This window comes from Ambystoma mexicanum, chromosome 12 (assembly GCF_040938575.1).
Source record: "Ambystoma mexicanum isolate Mex_15411 chromosome 12, UKY_AmexF1_1, whole genome shotgun sequence".
NCBI lineage: Eukaryota > Metazoa > Chordata > Amphibia > Caudata > Ambystomatidae > Ambystoma > Ambystoma mexicanum.
The window spans coordinates 436,492,782-436,513,657 of record NC_090936.1 but is presented as its reverse complement, the minus strand read 5'-3'; the positions used below and the strand labels follow the sequence as shown (position 1 = coordinate 436,513,657).

The following is a 20,876-nucleotide window of genomic DNA, read 5'->3' as shown; positions in this document are numbered from 1 at the left end:
AGAAGAGATGAACCCGGGGATCAAGGATTTGGAGCACAACATCAGAGATATGAGCCTTGGGAATGGTCTACTGTGCACGGAAACACAGGGGACAAGCTGAAAGGCCCCAGAGTCCGTAAAAAAGGGGAAGAAAAATAACAATTCCGGAATAACAAGCAATAAAGGAGAAGTCTGGGATGAACGGACAAACTGAAAAGAAAGGTGAATACGAATGGCGCCTTTAAGAGTAGCGGGAGCTGTGCACTGGTAATGAGCAGACCTATTTGGGAGGTAGTGGGGCACCACTTGGAATCCTAGAAGGTTAGTGTAACCTTAGGGGGTCCAGGAGGAATGTGGGATGGTTCCCATCTGTTGGAATGTATCCTAGGATACCGAGCCTGGTCCGGAGTAGGACGGGAGAGGGTGGTATAGGTGTGGGGGAATTAAGGGGGGTTCGGGAGGGGGTTGGGTAACTGCATAAAAAGAATACAAGTACATATGGAAGGCAGGGGTACATAGGGGAAATACAAGGTAGAGTGAGGAGGGCAATGGAGTAATATGGTCGATGCACATTTTCTCACACAAAGTTACAGGGCCTAAACACTCCGATAAAAAGGAAGAAGTTATGTACACAGATAAAAAGGAATAACGCAGATATAATACTCCTACAGGAAACAAATATTAGAAAAGGAGATGGTCATAAAACACAAATACACCAGTTTGCACAAATATACCAGGCAAATGCCTGGAATAGAACGGCAGGCATGCTGGTGGGCATAAGAAATTCAATGGGGGCAGAAATAATCAAATCTCTAGCAGAGATGCCTTCCTATATCAGATGCTGGGGAATTTGGAGAAATGTGCGGAAGGAGAGATCATCCTTACAGGAGACTTTAACATATCCTGGGACCCAGAGAAGGACAGGAGCAGTCAGGTTATTAATAAGGGGATACACCCATCCACAACAGTGAGGGAGTAGCTGGCCAGACTTGCAATGAGAGACCTTTGGAGTAGTGGAGGGGGACAGATTTGAATACATACAGCTAAGGCATTGGTTACAACAGAAGGAGATCCGCCAGGCAGCAATAGGCCACTAACAAAATTTGAGACATATGTTACCTTTCACACAGGGGACAAACATTTAGTGGCAGAACTATATATATATATATATATATATATATATATATATATTATATTATATATGATACTGCAAGTATGCCTAGACCAAAAGACTTGGCCGCACCAAATAGCCTGGGAAGGTTGGCTGGGAAAAAAGTTCCCAGGTTGGGTATTGGGAAAAATTGTGGAGGAATATCCCGAAATTGACCAGGTCCCTACAGCTTCCGGAGGCCTGGTATAAAATGATGCTACAGTGGCACTGCACCTCTAGTAAATTACACAGAATATATGGCTCAGCTTCTCCTGAGTGTTGGAGGGGATGCAAGGGTATGGGGATTGGAGACATATTTGGTGGGGGCGTCCCGAGATTAGAGGGTTTTTGGAAGAAGTCGTGGAATTCCTGCATAAAATAGTACCAGATATCCAACCGCTCTCTTTAGTAGAGACTCTTGTGGACTAGTAGAACCAGAGCAACATATAATCTCAAAGCCACAGAAAAAGTACACTGGTAACCTTATAGCTGCCTGGATGGTAATCGCAAAAGACTGGAAACAAAAAAGCCCACCCACTGTGGCGAGCTGGCTGCGTAAACTGTGGGACATAGTAGAAATGGAGTGGATTACTTCTAAGATCTAAGAGAATGCGGAGAGATTTCAGAAGGAATGGGGAGAAATTATCCTTTTCTTGAAAAGCTACTTCGTACAACAATGGTGCCCACAAAATATTCAGGTGTTGGACATACAGTGACTGGTGTGGCACCCGATGAGCCCCATCGATCAGAATAAACTCTATGCTCCCAAAACTGTATAGCTCGCTTATGCGGTCCTGAGGAGGAAGGGATGGAGTGGGGGGAGGGATTTGGGAAGGGGGGATGATAGAAAATGTTTTGATAAATGCTGATAAAGAAAAGAAAAAAATTGCAGCATTAACAAGTCAGTATTATTTATTATTACGGATACTGAGAAGAATATTCCTTAGGTTATCTTTTCCACGATATCAAGACTATTCTGGCACTGTTGATTTTAGGCATCGAATATCCCAGCAGCAACTATGTTTGTATTGCAAATTACACAGCCTCTGGACTGCAGTGGTTCCACTTGGTGCAAAGGTTAAATAGCAGAGCCCACATCACTCCTTTACTATTTTCCCTGCATAGCATGTCAGTGTGCCACCATGTTCTCTTCAAATAGCTGTGTGTGGTACATAAGGCATTTTGCTGCCTAGATGCCTCTTTTGTACAGATTAAGTCCTGTTGGTTTGCACATGCCCCTGCTCTTTGGTCCTCTTTCTATTAGACGTTATCACATTAAAAAGAGGCGTTGTGGGGGAACGCAGATGCTTCTCAGTTTCAAGTGATGGATGGCCACAGTGTATTCTGCAATGGTCTGGACAAACCTGCCCCACAACTACAGAATTAAAGCGGCAAGGGCCAATATCATCTAATGTTGATGTGCCCCCTTGCTTTCAATGACCCCTCCCCTTCATTGTCCAAATGAGCACTTAAGCCCTTCAATGAGGCATCTTAACATAACCACTCAATACAAGGTTCTCTGAGCTGTGTGGACACCAACAAAAGTGGTAGGCAGAAACCTATGCAGTTCCCTTAGGGACCACTGCAAAAGGCTTAGGACTACAGGTGTTGGCAGTAAACCCAATTGGTAGCAGTCTGTACTACCCAGATTTACCTGGTAGCTGTGGCTGAGCAGCCAGACTTCTCTCAAGAAGAGTTAGACAGTATATAGAGAATACAAAATAGGTACAGAGATACAGTAGCACAAGCAAACACTGGCCAGAGCTTGGGTATAAAAGTATATAATTATTTATTTAAAAACACACTTGTAAAATACACTAACACTAATATGGCAAGCAAGTTCAAACACAGTCACTATCAATATATATACATCCCTAATTACTTATTGAGCAAGTAATAGTTAAAACACCACTTATTTGCAGACAGAGGTGAGCGCTTAACCTAAGATGGCACACCAATAAGTTAGTTAAAAAGGGAGAGAACAGGTAGAATTAGGACAGCACAATACCAGCACTTCTTAAAAGAACCACAGCAAGTCAGAAAAAGGCAGAGTCTACTGTTAGAGCAAGGAAGTTCATAGGCCAGGCCCACTCTCGGAGAGAGCAAGGCGCAATGTGTCCAAGATCACACAGTTGAATAATACTTTAAAAAGTCTTTGCAGATAGTTTTTTTAAAAAGGGGTTGGATCAGTTCAGGAAAAGTTAGTTAGCAGGTCCCAAGTCACCCCAGGATAGAGAGTCAAGGATTTACGGGACACCTTGAACAGTCTGTTGCAAGGGAGACCAGGCGGGACACAGTACCTGAAATGGTGAGAAAGCTCCAGCTGGGGCAGTTGTGCCTGGCAGCGGGTGCAAGTCGGTGCTTCGTCCAGGGGAAGCGAAGATCTTGACGTGTAGGAAAGCTGGAGGTCGTTGCACTGCCAGGGAAGAAACCAGCCGCGGAGTTTCCCGGTTAAAAGGTACTACCCTTTTATTTGCGGTAGTGGTGAAGCGTGGCTATCCGGCCGCCGGGGTGCTTGGCACGGGCGATTCGACCACGAGACGATCCAGGAAGGCGAAAAAGAGGGCGAACTGGTTATCCCCACCAGTTCAGAGGAAGAAAACTCTCCGGGATGAAGATCTTCTCTGTAGTTGGGAAGTGGTGAGACGGTTCAGCAGGGCTCCACCGGTGGTGTCGTCGTTGCAGGTCGGCTCAGCTTCTCCCTCTTCGGATTCTTTGGTCCTGTGGCGACTTCTGAAGTTCCAGTCCCCAAAGCCCTGCTTTTATGCAGAAAACCCCCATTCATCGGTCCTAGCTGTCACTCAAACATGCTAAGTGGTGAGCCGGGCGGCTCACTACTGGGCCAATCATACAAGAGTGTGACTTGAGTTGCCGAGGCAACTCAGTCCAGGGTGTCTAAACCCCCCCCCCTCCCACACATCCTGTAGACCCAGACAGAGTGGCACCACTCTTGGAGGCTTCGGTGCAGAAGCCCGCCAAAAAGTGGAACAAAGGGCTCGACTTGGGTTGGAGCTACAGAGGCGAACACAAACGCCATTTTAAAACAGAGTCCTGGCAAAAAGACCCAACCGGGGAATAAATATTAAATAAATAACCCAGCGGTATCTTGAACATTGCACAAAAAAAGTGGTGCGTTTAAAATGAATGGGAAAATCCCATCGGAAATATTCTGGTAGAATATTTTGCGTGGTAACCACTGCCACCAGCCAGAAACTCGACAAGGGGGGACTGCACAGTGCCCCCTAGAAAAACAGACCCAGGGGCAATCCAATTACCCCTACCAGTGCTTCCACAATATGATGGTTTGTACTGGTTCTGTTCACAATTTAAGACTAGTAAAGTCAATGGTGACTTTACATGCCATGGGAGACAGTAGTCAGTCCCAGGGTACGGAGTCTATGTTTGGGGGTCACTATGACACCCCTGGGTTACTGCACTGAGGGTGCTGTGTAGCACACTTATCAAAAACCACATGAAACCCTATGGAGTAAAAGACCCCATAGCCCATAAAACACATTACAAAGTCAAAGGATATCTCAAATCATGTCTAAGAGTGGGAGAAAAAGAGTCTCACTCTTAGCAGGAGAAAATAATTAAACACCAAATATCCAGCAAAGCTGCTGGGGGACCTCACTAGGTTTGGGAAATTAGCCTTAACAGAGAATTCTCCCTAACAAAAAGCTAGGGCATTAACCTGTTAAAAAGAGCCATCTTTTGCCAATTTATTCACATTGTTTTTAGAATCTGGAATATCACTTACTGTGAAAAAAGACTACACATGAAAAATACTGCACAGCGCTTATGCAAAAGGAGTTGTCAATTTCCATTTAAGCCTTGTGTCAATTTACATTTAAGCCTTGGAGGCCTACATGTTTTCAGAAAGCCCCAATACATTCCTATTTAAGCCTTGACTCGCACCCACGTTTTGGACAGGTTTACTCAACATTGTTTTTAACGCCTGGAAGCCTACTGGGAAGCTAATACACTCTTCAAAACTCGGTGCATAACATATCAGAAAATTATTGTATTTCTCCTTTAGGATTTATCAAAGTACGGCAATGGAATTGCAGCATTTTACTGTTTCAGAAAATCAAAATGCAACTTCATTCAGTCAATACATTTGAACGTTTATACAACATGCAGCAGTAGTTGGGGCTTTACTTTTATTTTTAGTGCACCTACAAACCTTTGTATTAGGCTAATACAAAGGTTTATAGGTGCACTAAAAATAAAAGTGTTCAAGATAGGCTGGTGTATTAAGTGACCGATGCATTTATTAGGGTGCATCCTTTGAGCGTGGTGCACTGAATTATTGTGTGAAAAAGTAAAACATTAGCTGTATTAAAGTTACCTTATTTTTCATGAATTTGGAATGACTTCGGTACACTTCCATCTGCTTCATTTCTTCCTCCCTCTCCTCTGTGCTTAGCGCTCCATTAGACTTCAGCATTTGGATCTCCTCCTCCATGTCGCGGAGTCCACGCTCCATAGATGTGATCTTAGAGTCCTGCAATGAAAGGACATTACAATGAGTATATCTTCTGTTGCATTCCAATGGGTAATATATGCACAACATCTTTGTTTCGGTCAATAACACTTCCTCTCCACCAGTAAGCAAAGGTCTAAACAGAAAGGAATTCGAAAATGACTTACCTTTGGTAATGTGCTTTCTGATCAATTAGTCCTTCCTCCCACATATTCTTCCTCTATGGAACTTTATTTCTGGTGCATGACTGACTTCTGAGCAAACAGGCTTCTCCCACACAGAGCGCAGGGTCAGAAATGGCTGGGTTAAAAGGCATGAGGGGTTTATTCGTTCTTTGAGATAAAGGACAATTCAACAAACCAGTTGTCCATTTTGCTTCCCATCCAACCGCTTAATATTGGTTTCCTGGAAACTAGCAAAGCTCTAAATATCCTCAGTCCCCATTGACGTGTCGACAATAGATTTAACATTGCCTAATGACACCAGTATTATTAGGGGGGGAGGTTGGTGGGACATATGGAGGAAAGGGGACCATGGACTAAGAGTACGTTAGTCACTACGGTGAGTAACTTATAATTACTCTTTCCTCCATACTGTATGGGCGATCACAACTGAATGTAGCCCCAGGGTGGAGAGGAGGCCCTCCTTAAGCAAACAGGTTCCTGAGAACTGCCTGTCCAAAGGACGCATCAGATCTAGAGCCGCCATTCAAACAGTAATGCTTACAGAAAGCTGAGGTAGAGGCCCAAATGGCCGCCCTGCTTATGACCTGCCAAGGGACATGGCACTGGAATGCGATGGCCTTTGCCTTGGCCCCGACTGCGTGGGCATGCATGTTGGCCGGAAGTGGCTTGTGCTGACCCTCGTACGCTTCCTTGATGGCAGAGACCATGCAGCGGGATGTGGAAGCCTTAAGAGGCCGGATAGCCTGGCCTCGAGCCTCCGGAAATGACAAACAGCGCGTCCGACTTGCGGAAGACCTTGGTCCTGTCCAAGTCGAATATTAGGGCACGCCTGACATCCAGGCAGTGCAGCACTCTCTGTGCTTCGTCCTTGGGATCGGGAAAGAACGTCGGAAGGACTATTTCCTCGTTCAAGGGAAACGCAGATGGAACCATGGGCAGAAATGCCGGGTGCGTCCGCCTGACTACCTTGTCCTTGTGAAAGGTGGTATATGGTTCAGAGGCGACCAGCGTCTGGCTCTCGCTGACTCTGCGAGCCTAGGTAAGAAAGACTAGTAAGGCCGTCTTAATGGTGACCAGCCTGATGTCCACGGATGCCATTGGCTCGAATGGTTTGTGCACCAGGGCGCCCAAGACTATGTTAAGGTCCCACACAGGATGCGGTCTCTTGACGGGCAGGTAGAGCCTAGCAAGACCAGTCAGATGTTTGACGATAGGGTTGGAGGAGGAAAAAATGTCTTCCTCCGAGTTCTTGTAAGCCCTAATGGCTGCAAGGTATGTACGGCAGGTGTCCACCTGTACGCCCGAATGAGCGAGGTGTGCCGAAAAGGAGAGCACGTCATCCGCAAGCCAGGGGGTCCATTCCCTTGGCGGCTGCCCAGTGGCAGAATCTGGTCCATTTGCTTTTGTACTCGTCCCTAGTGGCTTTGCTCCTGGAGTCTCTTATGATCCCTAGATAGGCCTGTGAGAAGCCAGGGTGCCGAACCTCAGGTACCACGCTGTGAGAGCTAGTTTCCCAGGTGCACGGTAGATGATTCTGTCCCCCTGCTGCACCAGAAGATGTGCTGGGCCCGTCGGAAGTTGTATAGGGGCACCTCCCAGAGGAGCTCCGAAAACCATGGCCTGGCCGGCCACCATGGAGCTATCAGAATGATGTGGAGTCGTGAGACTCCCTGATCTTGCAAATTACCCTGTGGATCAGAGGAGTGGGCGAAAAGGCATAGGCTTTTGTGCCGGTGCACTGGAGGTGAAATGCGTCACCCAGAGAGCCTGGGCCCGGACCATGCCAGGATACGAACTGGGGACACTCCTTGTTGTGCCAGGTGGCAAAGAGATCCATGTGGTGGTGACCCCAACTGCTGAAGATCTCCTGAATAACGATGTTATTTAACTGCCACTCGTAATTGTTCGCTCTCAGCCTGCTGACCCTGTCCGCTTCCAGGTTGGATTCCCCGGGAGGTGTACTGCCGAGAGCTAAAAGTCGTTTTCCAGGGCCCATTCCCACATGCTGATCGCCAGTCTGCACAGAGGAGGGGATCTGGTTCCTCCCTGCTTGTTGACGTAGTACATGCTGGTCGAGTTGTCTGTCTGGATGAGGACAACCTTGCCCATGAGAAGTGGTAGGAATGCTCTGAGCACTAGCCAGATAGCGTTCAGCTCCAACCAATTGATGTGGTATTCCTGCTCCTGTCGAGTCCAGGTGACGTGGACAGAGAGATCATCCAAGGTGGCTCCCCAGCCCCGAGCGAGGAGTCTGTGGTGATGGTGGCCTGCAGAGAGGGCAGCCGAAAAGGCTTGCCTCTTTGTAGGTTGCAGTCCTCCATGGACCACCAAGTTAGGTCCGGGTGGAGAGATGGAGGAACGTTGATCTAAGATTACGAGCCCCGCTCCTGATTCCATGAGGCCGCGAAGTGCAGCTGAATCCTTCTCATCCTTAGTCTCGTGTGCAGCACTGCTTACAGGACCGCTGCCAGTAGACCCAGGAGATGTTGGTACCACCACGCCGAGTTCACCTCTCTGCTGAGGAAGTGGGTGGTGTCCCTCTTGATGGCCGAGATTTTGTCCTCAGACAGCAAGACCCTCTCAGAGCACGTGTCCCAAATGAGTCCCAGGAACGTCAGAGTCTGCATAGGCTGCAGCTGTGACTTCTTGAGGTTGAGCAAGAAGCCCAGATTGTGCAGTGTGTTCATCAGGGCAAGTGAAGAGTGGAGAACCGCTTCTGGAGATGTAGCCCTGACGAGCCAGTCGTCGAGGTATGGGTAGATATGGAGGCACTGGGCTCTGAGGAGGGCAGCCACAGCGTTCATGAGTCTGGTAAAGACCCTGGGGGCCGAGTTGAGGCCAAATGGAAGGACTTTGTATTGAAAATGGTAGCCCATGATCCTGAACCTTAGGAAAGAATGATGGGGCTGCCAAATCGGGACGTGGAAATACGCATCCTTCAGGTCCAGGGAGCACATCCAGTCTCCCTTGTCCAATGTCTCTGCTATAAAAGCTGGCGTAACCATCTTCAATTTTTGCAGAGGAAGGGAGAGGTTGAGGGTGGAAAGGTTCAACACAACTCTCAGGCCCGCCTGGTTCTTCTTCTGAATGGTGAAAATCCTGTAGTAAAAGCCAAAGCCTCGCTGGGAGGCTGGACCTTCGTCCACTGCCTGGCTCACTACGAGTGACCGGATCTCTGCCAAAAGAGATACTGTCCCAACCTGTGGGAGGGGAGGCTGGGATAGGAAGGCAGTACCCTGTGGATACTACACAGAGGATCCATGGGTCCACAAAATACTGGCGCCAGAATTGTGCATGCAGAGCAAGCCTGCCCCCCACCGGAGACACGTGGACCCGAAGGGGCGTGTCATGCCTTCTTTCCCTCGGAGGCTGACGCTAAGGAGGGGGACTGGAAAATGCCCTTACTCCCCCCACTCCCTCTTTTTGTTATTTATGTCGGTTCTGAGACAGCAAACGGTCCGGCAGCCTGGATCTACATTCCTGGAAGCCGCGAAACCCTCCATATGTACAACCTTTTTCCGAGCGCTGCTGAGTTTGGGTGTACGATTTGGGCGTGGTCTTTGTAAGAATGGATCAAGACCTTGCCGTTTGTGAGCTGTTCTTTTTGTCCAGCTCTTCGTCCGTAGATGAGTGGAAGAGGGCCGCCCCCCCCCAAACGGTAGATCCAGAATGCACTCCTGAACATCCGGGTTGAATTTCGTTGCCGGGAGCCAGGCTGTTCTCCTCATGTCAGTGTCAATGCAGATGGCACGGCGTGAGGTAACAATATGAGCCACTGTAGATTCCATGAGGTCACGCGCCACAAGCTTTGCTTCAGCTAGCCCCGCTTTATAGCATGATTGGCACTGGGTGGGGAGTTCCGGGAGGAAGTCTGCAATTTCTTGCCATAACCTTTGGTTGGCCGCAGCCAGCATGGCATCTGCGTTGGCCTGACGGAGGTGCAAGGAGGCATTGGAGTAGATTTTCTTGCCGTACGCCTCCAAGGTCTTCTCCTCCTTGCCTAGCAGCGCCGCAGCGGAGGTGGCTGAGGACTGAGGCTTGGAGTATAGTGATGCCGCAGCTATCACATAGGAGTGTGGCTGAGGATGGGTCGAGAGCAAGAGAGTATCTCCCTCCATCTGCCTGTACTTGGCATCCAGGTGTCAATTGACCGGCTGGACAGAGTGGGGCTTGAGCCAACCCTTCTTGGCCAGGGAGACTACATCGGTTTGCAGTGGAATCCCAATGTTGGCAGAGGGCCGTCACGTTAGGACTTCTGCCAGAACCCCCAATGCCGGCTGTTCAACCTCGGGTTGGGGGAGGCCCAGGTACTGGTACCGACAGGACAGCGGGGGCTGCTGGGGCCGCAGCATACCCTGTCCATATGGATACAAAAGAAAGCTGCCCTGCGCAAATGAAGTGTATACTGTAAGACACGTAACTGGTTGAGGCCAGTCCCACCTTGACACTCGTTCTTCGCCGGATTCCTGGAATGGCGTTTGACGGGTGCATCTTTATAGTGCGGCAGCCATTTTGTCGAACTGCCTGCCACGTGCCTGCCACGTGGCTGCCACGTGGAGCTCGGCCCGGGCTCGTCCAAAATTCTTGCGTGTGGATCACAAGGCCTACCCTGCTCCCTGGGCCTCGGCCGAGTAGGTGCGACAACCTCAACTCGAGGGTCGGTAGAGCTGCGTTTAGGCACCCCCCTCAGACGTATTGCTGGTATTAGGTCGTAGCCTCTCAGCCATGGGGCCGGTAAAAGGGCAGAGCCCCTCGGGTGTAGACCTAGTACAAGAACCTCCCGGTCCCTCAACACTGCGCCCGGGAGGATCCGAGGAGCCCTGAACCCAAAGGCCAATAGCGGAAGCAGCCTTGGTGCACGTGCCGGCATAAGGACCTGGCCGGTCCCTCCAGCGCGGGAGAGTCCCTGGGAAGGAGTCTCCCTTGCAGGGTGTGCTGGAAAATATCGACCCTATCTTGGGCCCGGTTTGATGCTTCATAAAGTTCTAGAGATCCTCGGGAGGCGGCTTCTGGAAGAGCTCCCTCCACCTGGCTAATCTGTTCTTCAGCGCCTTCGAGGACAACGAGTCACACGCCGAACATGATTGCCAACTGTGGTCTGGGCCAAGGCAATGTAGGCAGAGGGCGTGGGGGTCTGAAGTTGGAAAGAACCCGTTGCAGGATGGACACCTGCTGTACCCAGTAGAAGTCGACATGCGCCGGGGAGGAGCGTGACGCCTGAGGTCCGAATTAGGCAATGATTGCACATCATGCCTGTGCCGTGACAGAAACATGACATACAGGGGCATACGGCTGTATGAAGTACACACCCATTATTGATTAAGCGACAGATAGGAACGTAATAGACTGTCAAGTCCCACACAAAGATGGCGACCGAAGTCAGGACGCGCTTGCGCGCCTCTCCCATGGAGACCATAAACACCGTGCTAAGACGAGCAGCGTGTCTAGGTGACGGGCTGATCGACTCCTGTGCCCAGTGAGAACTACCAGGTGGGTAATATTGAGGGGATGCAAGGGGTGCCCCCGCCCCTCCATATACACTCAAGGTACCGCATAAGTGGGATTTGTCATCTTTTGTATTTAGGCCAGTAATTACTTTGAGTGCACACAATTTGCATGCGCTTTTCTCCCAACTGAGCCGCATGCTTGAATGGCCCAGGTATGGGGTGTCTTGGTTTAACACCTCAATTATGTACAGAAATGGTACATGTTCCCAATGCTTGACTTAAATTCCCTTTACCTTTTCTTTATTCCCACCTTCTTACTTTGGGAGTTACCACCCTACACCTTATCACTACCCATGGATACAAGTTTGTCTTCTGACCTGGTGAGTTATGAAACTAGCTTATGCATTATTCTAGTGTGATGCTCTACTATACGTCATTTTTTATGATGATTGATACTTATTAAACGCTTAATTTTATATCTACTATGCAGGTAGAAGCCAGTGTCTTCTATTGCCCCATATTTAAGGTTCGTGTATTCTCACTGAAACCAGTGTTTACCTTGTTCTAGTATACCACATAGATCTAATTAGTGTACTCTCATCCTTTTAGGAGATATCTTGATGAACTATTCTGAACACATTATGAAACTTAAACACGTCCTGCCCTGAAGATGGATTCAGTGTGATCCGAAACGCGTTGGCACCTATGACCTTACAGGAGTGTTTTTAGGATGATTATTTGAGCAGAACGAATTGTATTGCTCAGAAGTGCAAAATACACATGTATAATACGCACATCTTCACTTAGCCACATATTAGCTTGTGGCCGACACCCTGTATGAAGCAATTTAATTCTTTTTGTATATTTTGTGGTTAATTTGAGCGCTTTGTCAGCTCAGTTGTGATACTGTTTTCCAAATGCACCAATTTATGTTTTCTTTGAATATCTATATGTATTCCACACTGTACCTTAAGACCTTGTTATATAAAAATACTTTTTTCACCTGTTCAAACCTGCCTTTTTCAGTCTGGTGGTTCTTGACTGTGCGTAAGCAGGTGGACAGGACTAAGTAAGCATGGATATGCTCTACTAATTGAATATTGGTGAAGCTATGATTGAAATGTATTGTTTTATAAACGTCTACAGCATTAACCAGTTGGGCTAAATGCCTCCTTTTAGGAGGTTTTGAACCCCACCTGGTTGTAAATTAGTTTTGGGATTGTATCCCTTTTGGAGTGCAGCGCAGGGTTACCGGCTGGCAACGTCCGGTGTTTGGCCTGAGGACCGAGTACCTGAATGATAGATAAGACAAAAAAGACAGAGAAGAAGTATCCGCGCGTGGAATTACATGGCTGAAGCCACACCCAGGAGCGCTGGTGAATTCAGCCCATTCCCGTCAACGCGGAAAAGGGGACTGAGGTGTGGCACCGGGGGGCAGAGTCAGGGCAGCGCATGCTCCCTGGGCCGCACCCCCGGGCGCTTCTAACTTTAAAGGGGAAGAAGGTTTTTTCTGGTCAAAAAGGTTCTGTCTCCCGTCCCTTGGAAGGGACGTCCCATACAGTATGGAAGAAAGGGGAAAGGACGTAAGAGTAAGGAATGTTTTACTCATTAATCTCCAAAGGTCCAAACTAGTAGGGAACTCACCCCAACCTTAATAGTTGCAAAACTAAAGAGCATAATTTGTGATATCTAGTTTCTTCCCTCAGTCCCAGCTTTTTGTACCAGAAAGAAATAAAGTAGGCAATTCTCGACCCACATATTGTTTAACACAAGAATGTCTGCCTTATTCCAACTCCTCCACCTACGTTTTCTATTGTCCAGTATTAGTGCCTGGATTCCCCAAAGGGATGCAGCCGGGAGTATTGGGAATGGTGCTTTACTATTTTCCAGGCAGGTTCTCTGCGTTTCACATGTGTGTAATAAGTATGATCTTCCGCCAGGAACTTACTCCATATAATGTATAGACTGCCGCAGCTGTGGTTTTACCAACTCTCTGCCAACCCAGTGAGTGGCATCCAGTTATTCCCTCGCCTCCCTCTATGAGCCAGTGATGTGGGGATTGCAATGTGAAAGCCTGCTGGTATACATTTAGCCTCAGCATGCTCATCTCTCCTCACCCCCTCCTCCTGCACTGCTCTGAACATGCAGAATTGTGGGACATTTACGAACTTCCCCATAGTAGCCCATTAAATCCACAATACATTTCGTGTTCATGTTTTTGGGGAAAAATTGACTGAAAAGCAGCTAAAAATGTAAACAAATTTCAGTAATGCATGCATTTAATAGCATTAATCATCCTGAGTAGCAATATGTTTTGAGTGCTCCAATGTTTATAGGAAGGAGCCAATTTACTCATAATAGAACGTAGATTTGTGTTCATCAAATCATGCACTTTCTGACTCAGCCAGATACCAAGGTGCTTGAAACCCTTTCTTTCCCAATGCACCTGCTATGGATTGAAGAGAGCTTTAATGCAAGACAGGGTCAGTGAGAATACTCATGTTTACCCTATTAATGGTATGTCAAGATAAACTAAGATAATTTCGGCAATAATGTTAGACAGTCATCTTTTGTATTTTCAGGTTGCGAGAGTAGCAGCATGTCATCTGTATAAAGTAGTAACAAAGGAGTATGGGATCCCCTCTACTGGGAACAAACATGGGTCAAATACCCTGTTCTATGGAATTTCTTCCACTCGGGGGGGATCTACAACCACGATTTAGCTAACTGCACCCATCACAGAGGCAAAATATCCATTTGCTTATCAGTCTTTGTCCCACCCACAAAGTCAGTCCAGCACTGAAATACTAGGCAAATCTCCTCTGAACAAGAGTACCATCAGCAACTCCAGACACGTGTTTCTGTCTAATCGCACCTCATCAGCGAGGTGAAGCTGAGCAAGGGGTACATATCTGAGTTACTTAGGGTGAAACCCGAAATTTCACAAAGTTACAAAGGAGTGTGGGAGCCACTCTACTGAGAATGAGCATGTGTTGACTACCCTGTTCTATGGAATTTCTTTCAATCAGGTTGCACCTTGCCAATGAACAGGTTATTTGGCCGTGTTTGTTCTCGTTAGAGGGGCTCCAAGACCTCTTTCTGTATGTTTAGGAACATGAGATTTCACCCCAAGTTACCCAAGGTAATCCAGACGTGGGCCCCTTGCTCATTGTGGTTACGTTACAGAGGCACAGCTTCATCTCACTGATAAGGCCCGACTAGGACAAAATAATTGTCTGGGGTTGCTGTTGGTAATCTTGTTCAGAGGAGAATTGCCTAGCATTTCGGTACTGGACTGCCCAAGTGGGTGGGACCAGACTGATATGCAAATAGATATTTCTCCTCTGTGTACAGTGAGCTAAAACGTGGTTGTATACCCTCCAGAGTGAGAACCTACCCTGAGAACAGGTTATTTTGTCGTGTTGATTCTCGGTAGAGGGGCTCTCAGACAATGTATATATACAATGTATATTAACTTTCTCCATCACCATTACGGATCCTCCTGATATTTTGATCCTGCATGTTTTAAGGATAATGGTTTAAAGACTACATTAAACAAATAAAATGAAAGGAAGCAGCCAGGTTGTGCACCGCATACAAAAGGGAATGCATCAGAATGAAGGACATTAGTTCTCACATATGCTTTTGCTGATTTCTACAGTATTTTAAAGATGCTTCAAAAATTGGGGCCAAAACCAAGTTTTCCCAAGACACATTCCAAGTAAGAACACCCAACTTGATCAAACGCTTTCTCTGCATCTACAGTTATAACTGCCATTGGAGTCATATATTCATAGCGCGATCTGAATGACACCTGGCCTAGTAGGATCGTTGTCGGTCTTCCTCTGTTTTCCCCTCCCTTGCCTCGTTGCGCCTTGAAACACTTGTGTATAGGCGCGTTATAAATACCATATCATATCAGACACCCATCAGGTCTATCCCTTCCCTTATGCTATCACAACCATATCTACCAGTTATAAACCAGACGTGTGTTTTGTTAATTAGAGAGTGACATCAAAGCATCTAATCAAATAAGTAGTTTTGCCGATCTCTTCACATCTACATTTAATAATGAATGGGTGATAGTTACCAATTTGTTTTTGGTACCTCGACTTTTCGGATTACAGTTATTAAAGCTGAAGTCATGCATGCAGGTAATTCAGCTCTAATCAAGATAGTACACAAAAACTCACAAGTGTGCCAAGGCACACACAGATCTAATATTCTACTGCAAAGCCTATGATTTACCCACTTTCAAGGTCAATGTTGCCCGTCAGATATCAGCCACTGTGATAGGGGCATCCACCAATGCTGGCTCATCATGCGTCAATGAAGGCATGTCAATGCAACTAAAACAATCATTCAAATCTACCTCTTTCACATCCTCTTTAGCAGCAAGAAGTTTCCCCGTAGGATGGTGCAAATACTGTATTTATTTCCACACATTTGTTGAGTTGTACCAGATTCTCCCCCAGCAATGTAAGGTTATACTTCTTTTAAGCTTCCTTTCAAGACTGGCTTTTGTCTCTAAAATGTTTTTTCCATTGTGCTGCAAAGCTGATCACCGCTCCTCTTAAGATCGCCTTCAGAGTGTACCTTACAAAGAGGCTGTTGCCTATTGAGTTTTCTTTTAAGTCAAAAAAAATGTGCCTGCTTTAACTGATCAACAAAGACTTCCTCTGGCAGTGTGTTTAGTCGCCACTGTGGCTCCTTTTAAGTTAGGCCTTCCAGAAATAATAAGTCTGAAAACGGCATAATCAGATATCACATCACTCACAGATGTTGCAAAAGGTGTGTCCAGCAGACCTTCAGATCCTGAAAAATAAATCCATGCGAGAATGAAAGCGGTGTACCGGGTAGCCCTCCAGATAAGGTGCGTATCTTGCCATTTTACGCATGTTATTATGGCCAATACGGATGATTTCATTTTCTACTGCGTACCATGTACTTACGCTTTATTCATTTAAAAAATATGCTTTCCACCACTAAATGGCACTGTGGTATTTCTTTTGTCATCAGCAGCATAGCAAGCGAGCAACACAATAAAGCATGCACCCTTTTAAAATGTGTTCATACCCATGACGTCTAATAGCTTGATATGATAAAAAGTAAAGTTTGCTTTGCTGTCCTTAGTTGAATGTTCTTTAACCATACATAACACCACGCTGGAGGTTTGTGACACATTGACACATCTCCAAACCTAAGTGAGTTTATGGCACAACTTATTTTTTGTATGTTTTTAAAGTGCTGAAAATAAAGTGGGTAAATCAGGATGACTTGCCTTTTGCATCTTATAGTTTTCCATTCAGGATGTGGAAAATAAAGGTAAAGTGATATTTTTTTGGCACAAAATGCTGCTATAAGGATTTATATGTTGTCATGATGCTTTACTATGCAATTTGTTTATTTTGGAAGTAAACTTAATAGGATAGTATTATTGTAGGTCTTGACACCCAAAACTTAAATTTTTGTTCCAAGTAAAACGCAGAAGAAGGTGGCTGTGCCCAAATTGAAAGTGCAGGTTAAAATCCCTGCTTCGCTGTTTAGCGTAAGCGTGTGATGCTGGGCAAATAATATAATCTCACCCTGACTTCAATTGCAAAAATTGAAGTGCTTATAATTGATTAAGTGTACACCCTTACAATAGGACAGTTTTAATAAGTGTAGGGGCACATTGGTGTATCCTGGTGCTCCTCTGCTAGTGGCACCAATACTACTGCATAGAATTGCATTATTGATGCACTCGCCCTCCCCCATTCTTGTAACACTGGATTTGACAGGCAGACAGTCTCACCAGCCATCCAGTACACCAGAGATTCTAGTATAGCATACTGTGGTAGAACCAACATTATATTTTCTCCCCTATTGCTCCCAGCCACTGAAGGTGCTTGGGCCGTCCAGAGTACTGCCCCACACTCTGCAATGTCCTGTTATGCTATGATGTTGAGTCTTTCATTGCACACCATCTGCCATTTTCACACTTTCTAGGACCTTCAGGTTCTACAAGTGGGTGCTTCAGACTCAAAGGAGAGAGCAGTTAACTGATTGTAACATTGAAGCTGCACTATAATAGTCTTATTACAATGAGTAATGAAGTTAATGCCGCTACACAAATAAGTTTGCCATTCCTTCAGTGTCTCTGAGATTAGTGCCCCTCCCAACATTTGAAGGGTTAGCCCCCACCTAAATGTTAGCCTAGGTGCACCCCTGGATGTGCGCACTTGCATTTTGATAGGCAGAGAGGTGAGGGAAGCCGTTCTCCGAAACTGGCGGCGTTAAAGTTTTACTGTGTTTGTTCAGAAAAATGTACTTGAACAAATGCAGTAAAACTTTAAAGCTGTTACTTTCAAGAACGTCTTCCATAACCTCTCTGCATATTGCGCTTTAAAATATACTATTTGCTAGTTGGTCCCCACACCAGACCATAGGGGAGGTGGATAGAACAGTGGGGGCAGAGCCTTCAAGTTTGCCCTGCCTATTTTCTGAAGTGGCCCCTCCCATCAAAACTTAATTCTCGCCCCTGAAATGTAGGTTTTGTTGCGCCCCTGCATGGGAGGGAAGTCGGGTAGGTCTGTTTACTCTCAAAAGCCACAAGCGACCCCCACCTCTCACCTAAACGTGCTGAAATAAAGGGACGGGAGCCAACACATCTGTAATTATTCCTTTACTTGCTGCACCATGGCCCGTTGCAAACCTGCTCTGTAATGTATCATTTATAAAGTTATGCTGGCTGTAGTAAGACGTGCGCTTGCTGTTGGGCTATACCACGAGGGATGGGCCATTACCCCATGCAGGGATGAATGGTTCCATTAGCCTGAACTGAATATATTTGCCAATAGAACATGCAGGGAGGCCAGTTAGCATGTGCAGAGAGGAGATGAGCTGCTGCATGTGTTCTTACATAGCGCTTTTAGGCAAATTCCTTCAGTTTTTAAGCAGTGTGGTAACAGTTAGCATCCCATTTCGAATGGTACTTGATTTATTACAGCAAAACCGAGCAGAATGCCAGGTGAGCACTGTTGGACATTGTGGTAGGGGCTGGCGAGGATATGTTCGAGTCAAGCTGAATAAGGAAAGGGGAGGGGGAAATAAATCGGGTAGATTTGGCCCCAGTACATTTTGGCCATTTCCAGCACTAATAGTAACTTGTGTGAATGGTCATTCTTTATTATTGCATTTCGTCTAAGAAAGAAGCGACGACTCTGCAGCCTTTCCTCTGCACCACACCCATCAAGGCTGCGTCACGTAATTGGAACTTGGTAAGTGCAAGTCGCCCTCCTGCCCGGTAGCTTTCCACCCTTTCTTTGGATGCAACGTTAGCATGTGTTTTGCCAACATTAGCTTGTGCAGAAGGGAGCACTGCCATTAGGACCGGCAGAGAGGAGATGTGCCATTATAGCATGGGCAGAGAAGAAATGTCCCCATAGTACGTACTTAGTAAAGTTTTGTCATTTGCACGTGCCATGGAACATAAGTGCAATTAGCATGCAGAGCCGAGATGTGCCGTTAGCAAGTGCAGAGACAGGATGTGGAGTTTGCACATGCTAACTGCACATCCCGTCGCTGCACAATATGTGCAGTTACTACATGCATGGATGGGATGTGCAGTTAGCATCTGCAGAGAGGTTATGTCCCATTAGCATGTGCGTAGAGAAGGCGTGTCGTTAGCATGCAAAATCTTCGTGCACAGGTGCACAGTTAGCCCGCATGTACAGAGAGCGGGCAGAGAAGATGCACCATTAGCAGACAAGAGGAAATGTGCCAATAGCATGCGCAGAGAAGAGATTTTAGGTTACTAGGGGTAGAGATATGGCCTGTCAACTTGTGCAAATATCAGGCTTGCTAAACAGAACGTGTTCTATCAATACGTGAAAACAATGTCTGCCATTAGCATATGCATAGAGATGTGCTGTTAGCATGTGCATGGTGTAAAGGTCCAATTTACACATGCAGATTACACAAATGTGTTCTTCAAATGCTAACAGCACAAATGCTGAAAGGAAATGTGCCTTTACCATGTGCACAGAGCACGACATGTGTCATACTCGTTAGAATGTGTCAAGAGGAGATGCGTAGCTAGCATGTTCAGGGAGGATATATGCCATTATCAAGTGGAGTGAAGTGCTGTTACTATGTGCTCATACAGGATGTGCGTTTGCATTTGGAGTGAAGGGCTCTGCACAAGCCAGACAACTTTGATCTACAACACTTTTGGTCTATGGGTCTGATTTTACGTATGCATTGGGTGTATGTGTTGGATAAGTTTTACTCTCTTGCAGAAGAGAAAACTATTTTTTACTCTCTTGAAATTGCATTTACTCTCTAATTTGAAAAATCATGAGTAAAATACTAACACCTCAAAATCTTATCTAGAGTACTAGCGGGGGAAAAAAGAAGTCCCTAACATTCAACGGCCACAATCTCTGCGGGTCTCCAAGCGTATGAATACGAATCAGTTGCAATAGTAGTTTCACTAGTAATTTCCTGTGAGTAGAGGCTCCTGCTGATGGTACAATGTTGGCTTGAAAACTAGGTTAAAATGTATTGCTATAATTATTTCACTGCTTATCAAGTTGCCCAGCATGGATTTCCAGGAAGTTAAGAATTATTTTGGAGTGGTAGGTGCGTAGACGCTACTTAGAAGCATTTGCACATTTTCTACAGGGACGTCAAGTAGTACAATGCGTCCCCCGTCATGTGGCAGTTCCATTACCATTAGATCTGAAAACTCTATGTAAAAGGGTGAACGCTTCTCTGCTTCCAACGTCAAACCAGCAGAACTATTTCATGTTATAACTGTGATTCAAAATGCTTGGATAGCATTTTTGTAGATGTGTTTCTTGAAACATTACAATATTTTCTTTTTCCTTTAACTATTTCCACAAAACCATTCGTCTCTGGTTGTTCAGGCCCTAACATTCCATTATAGGATTGTAAATGGCCTACTCCCCTAAAAAGTATAACATTTAAAGTCAGAACCAGGTTTAACACAATGTTAAAATGTTTATTGCCAACATGATGCTCCGGTTTCTCCATCAGTCATGGTTGCAAACACTGCAAAATATTGATGGTGCAATTGCAGGACATATGTCTCGCATTCATGTTTTCGGGCGCATGACAAAGTCGCACAACATTCAAAATACAAAATATGTGGTTGTTGGTGTTTCTTATTTCTTTCGGGATTTTGTTCCAGGTTTTTTCGGCCAGGTGGGAGAAAGAGGAGCCCCCTCGTTTTTTCTGGACGTATGGTTTTGGTTCCAGGCGGGATTCCATTGTTTGATCTGAGGGTCTCGTTGGCTTGTAGATTATTTTCTTTTGTAGGAATTCAGTTCCCTGTCCGCTGATTGCCCTATGCATGATGCACATTGTTTTGAACATGATACAATGTTTGATTGGGAGCCAATGTAGTATTTTTAGTGCCGGAGTGATGTGGTCTCTTCTGGATAGTTTGAGGAGGAGTCTGGCTGCTGCATTTTGAATGCGTTGTAGTTTCTCCAGGAGGTATATTCTAGCATCCCGAGGTAGATGCTGTTTGCGTAGTCCAGGGCAGCGATTGTCAAAGTTTTGTGGGTGAGGGAGAGGAAAGGTAGGATTATTCTAGTGTGAAGGAGGAAGAAGCATTTCTTAAT

The 20,876-nt window shown here is 46.1% G+C and overlaps 1 protein-coding gene across 8 annotated transcripts in view; it reads right to left on the bottom strand.

Annotated features, from left to right (window-relative positions):
- ERC1 (ELKS/RAB6-interacting/CAST family member 1) overlaps positions 1-20,876 on the bottom strand; it is a 2,866,486-nt gene that overhangs the window by 2,157,743 nt on the left and 687,867 nt on the right. For all 8 annotated transcript variants that reach the window (XM_069628613.1, XM_069628618.1, XM_069628615.1 and 5 more), the window contains exon 5: positions 5,481-5,636. In XM_069628613.1, the coding sequence (XP_069484714.1) occupies positions 5,481-5,636 (156 nt within the window). The remainder of the gene's footprint in view (positions 1-5,480; positions 5,637-20,876) is intronic.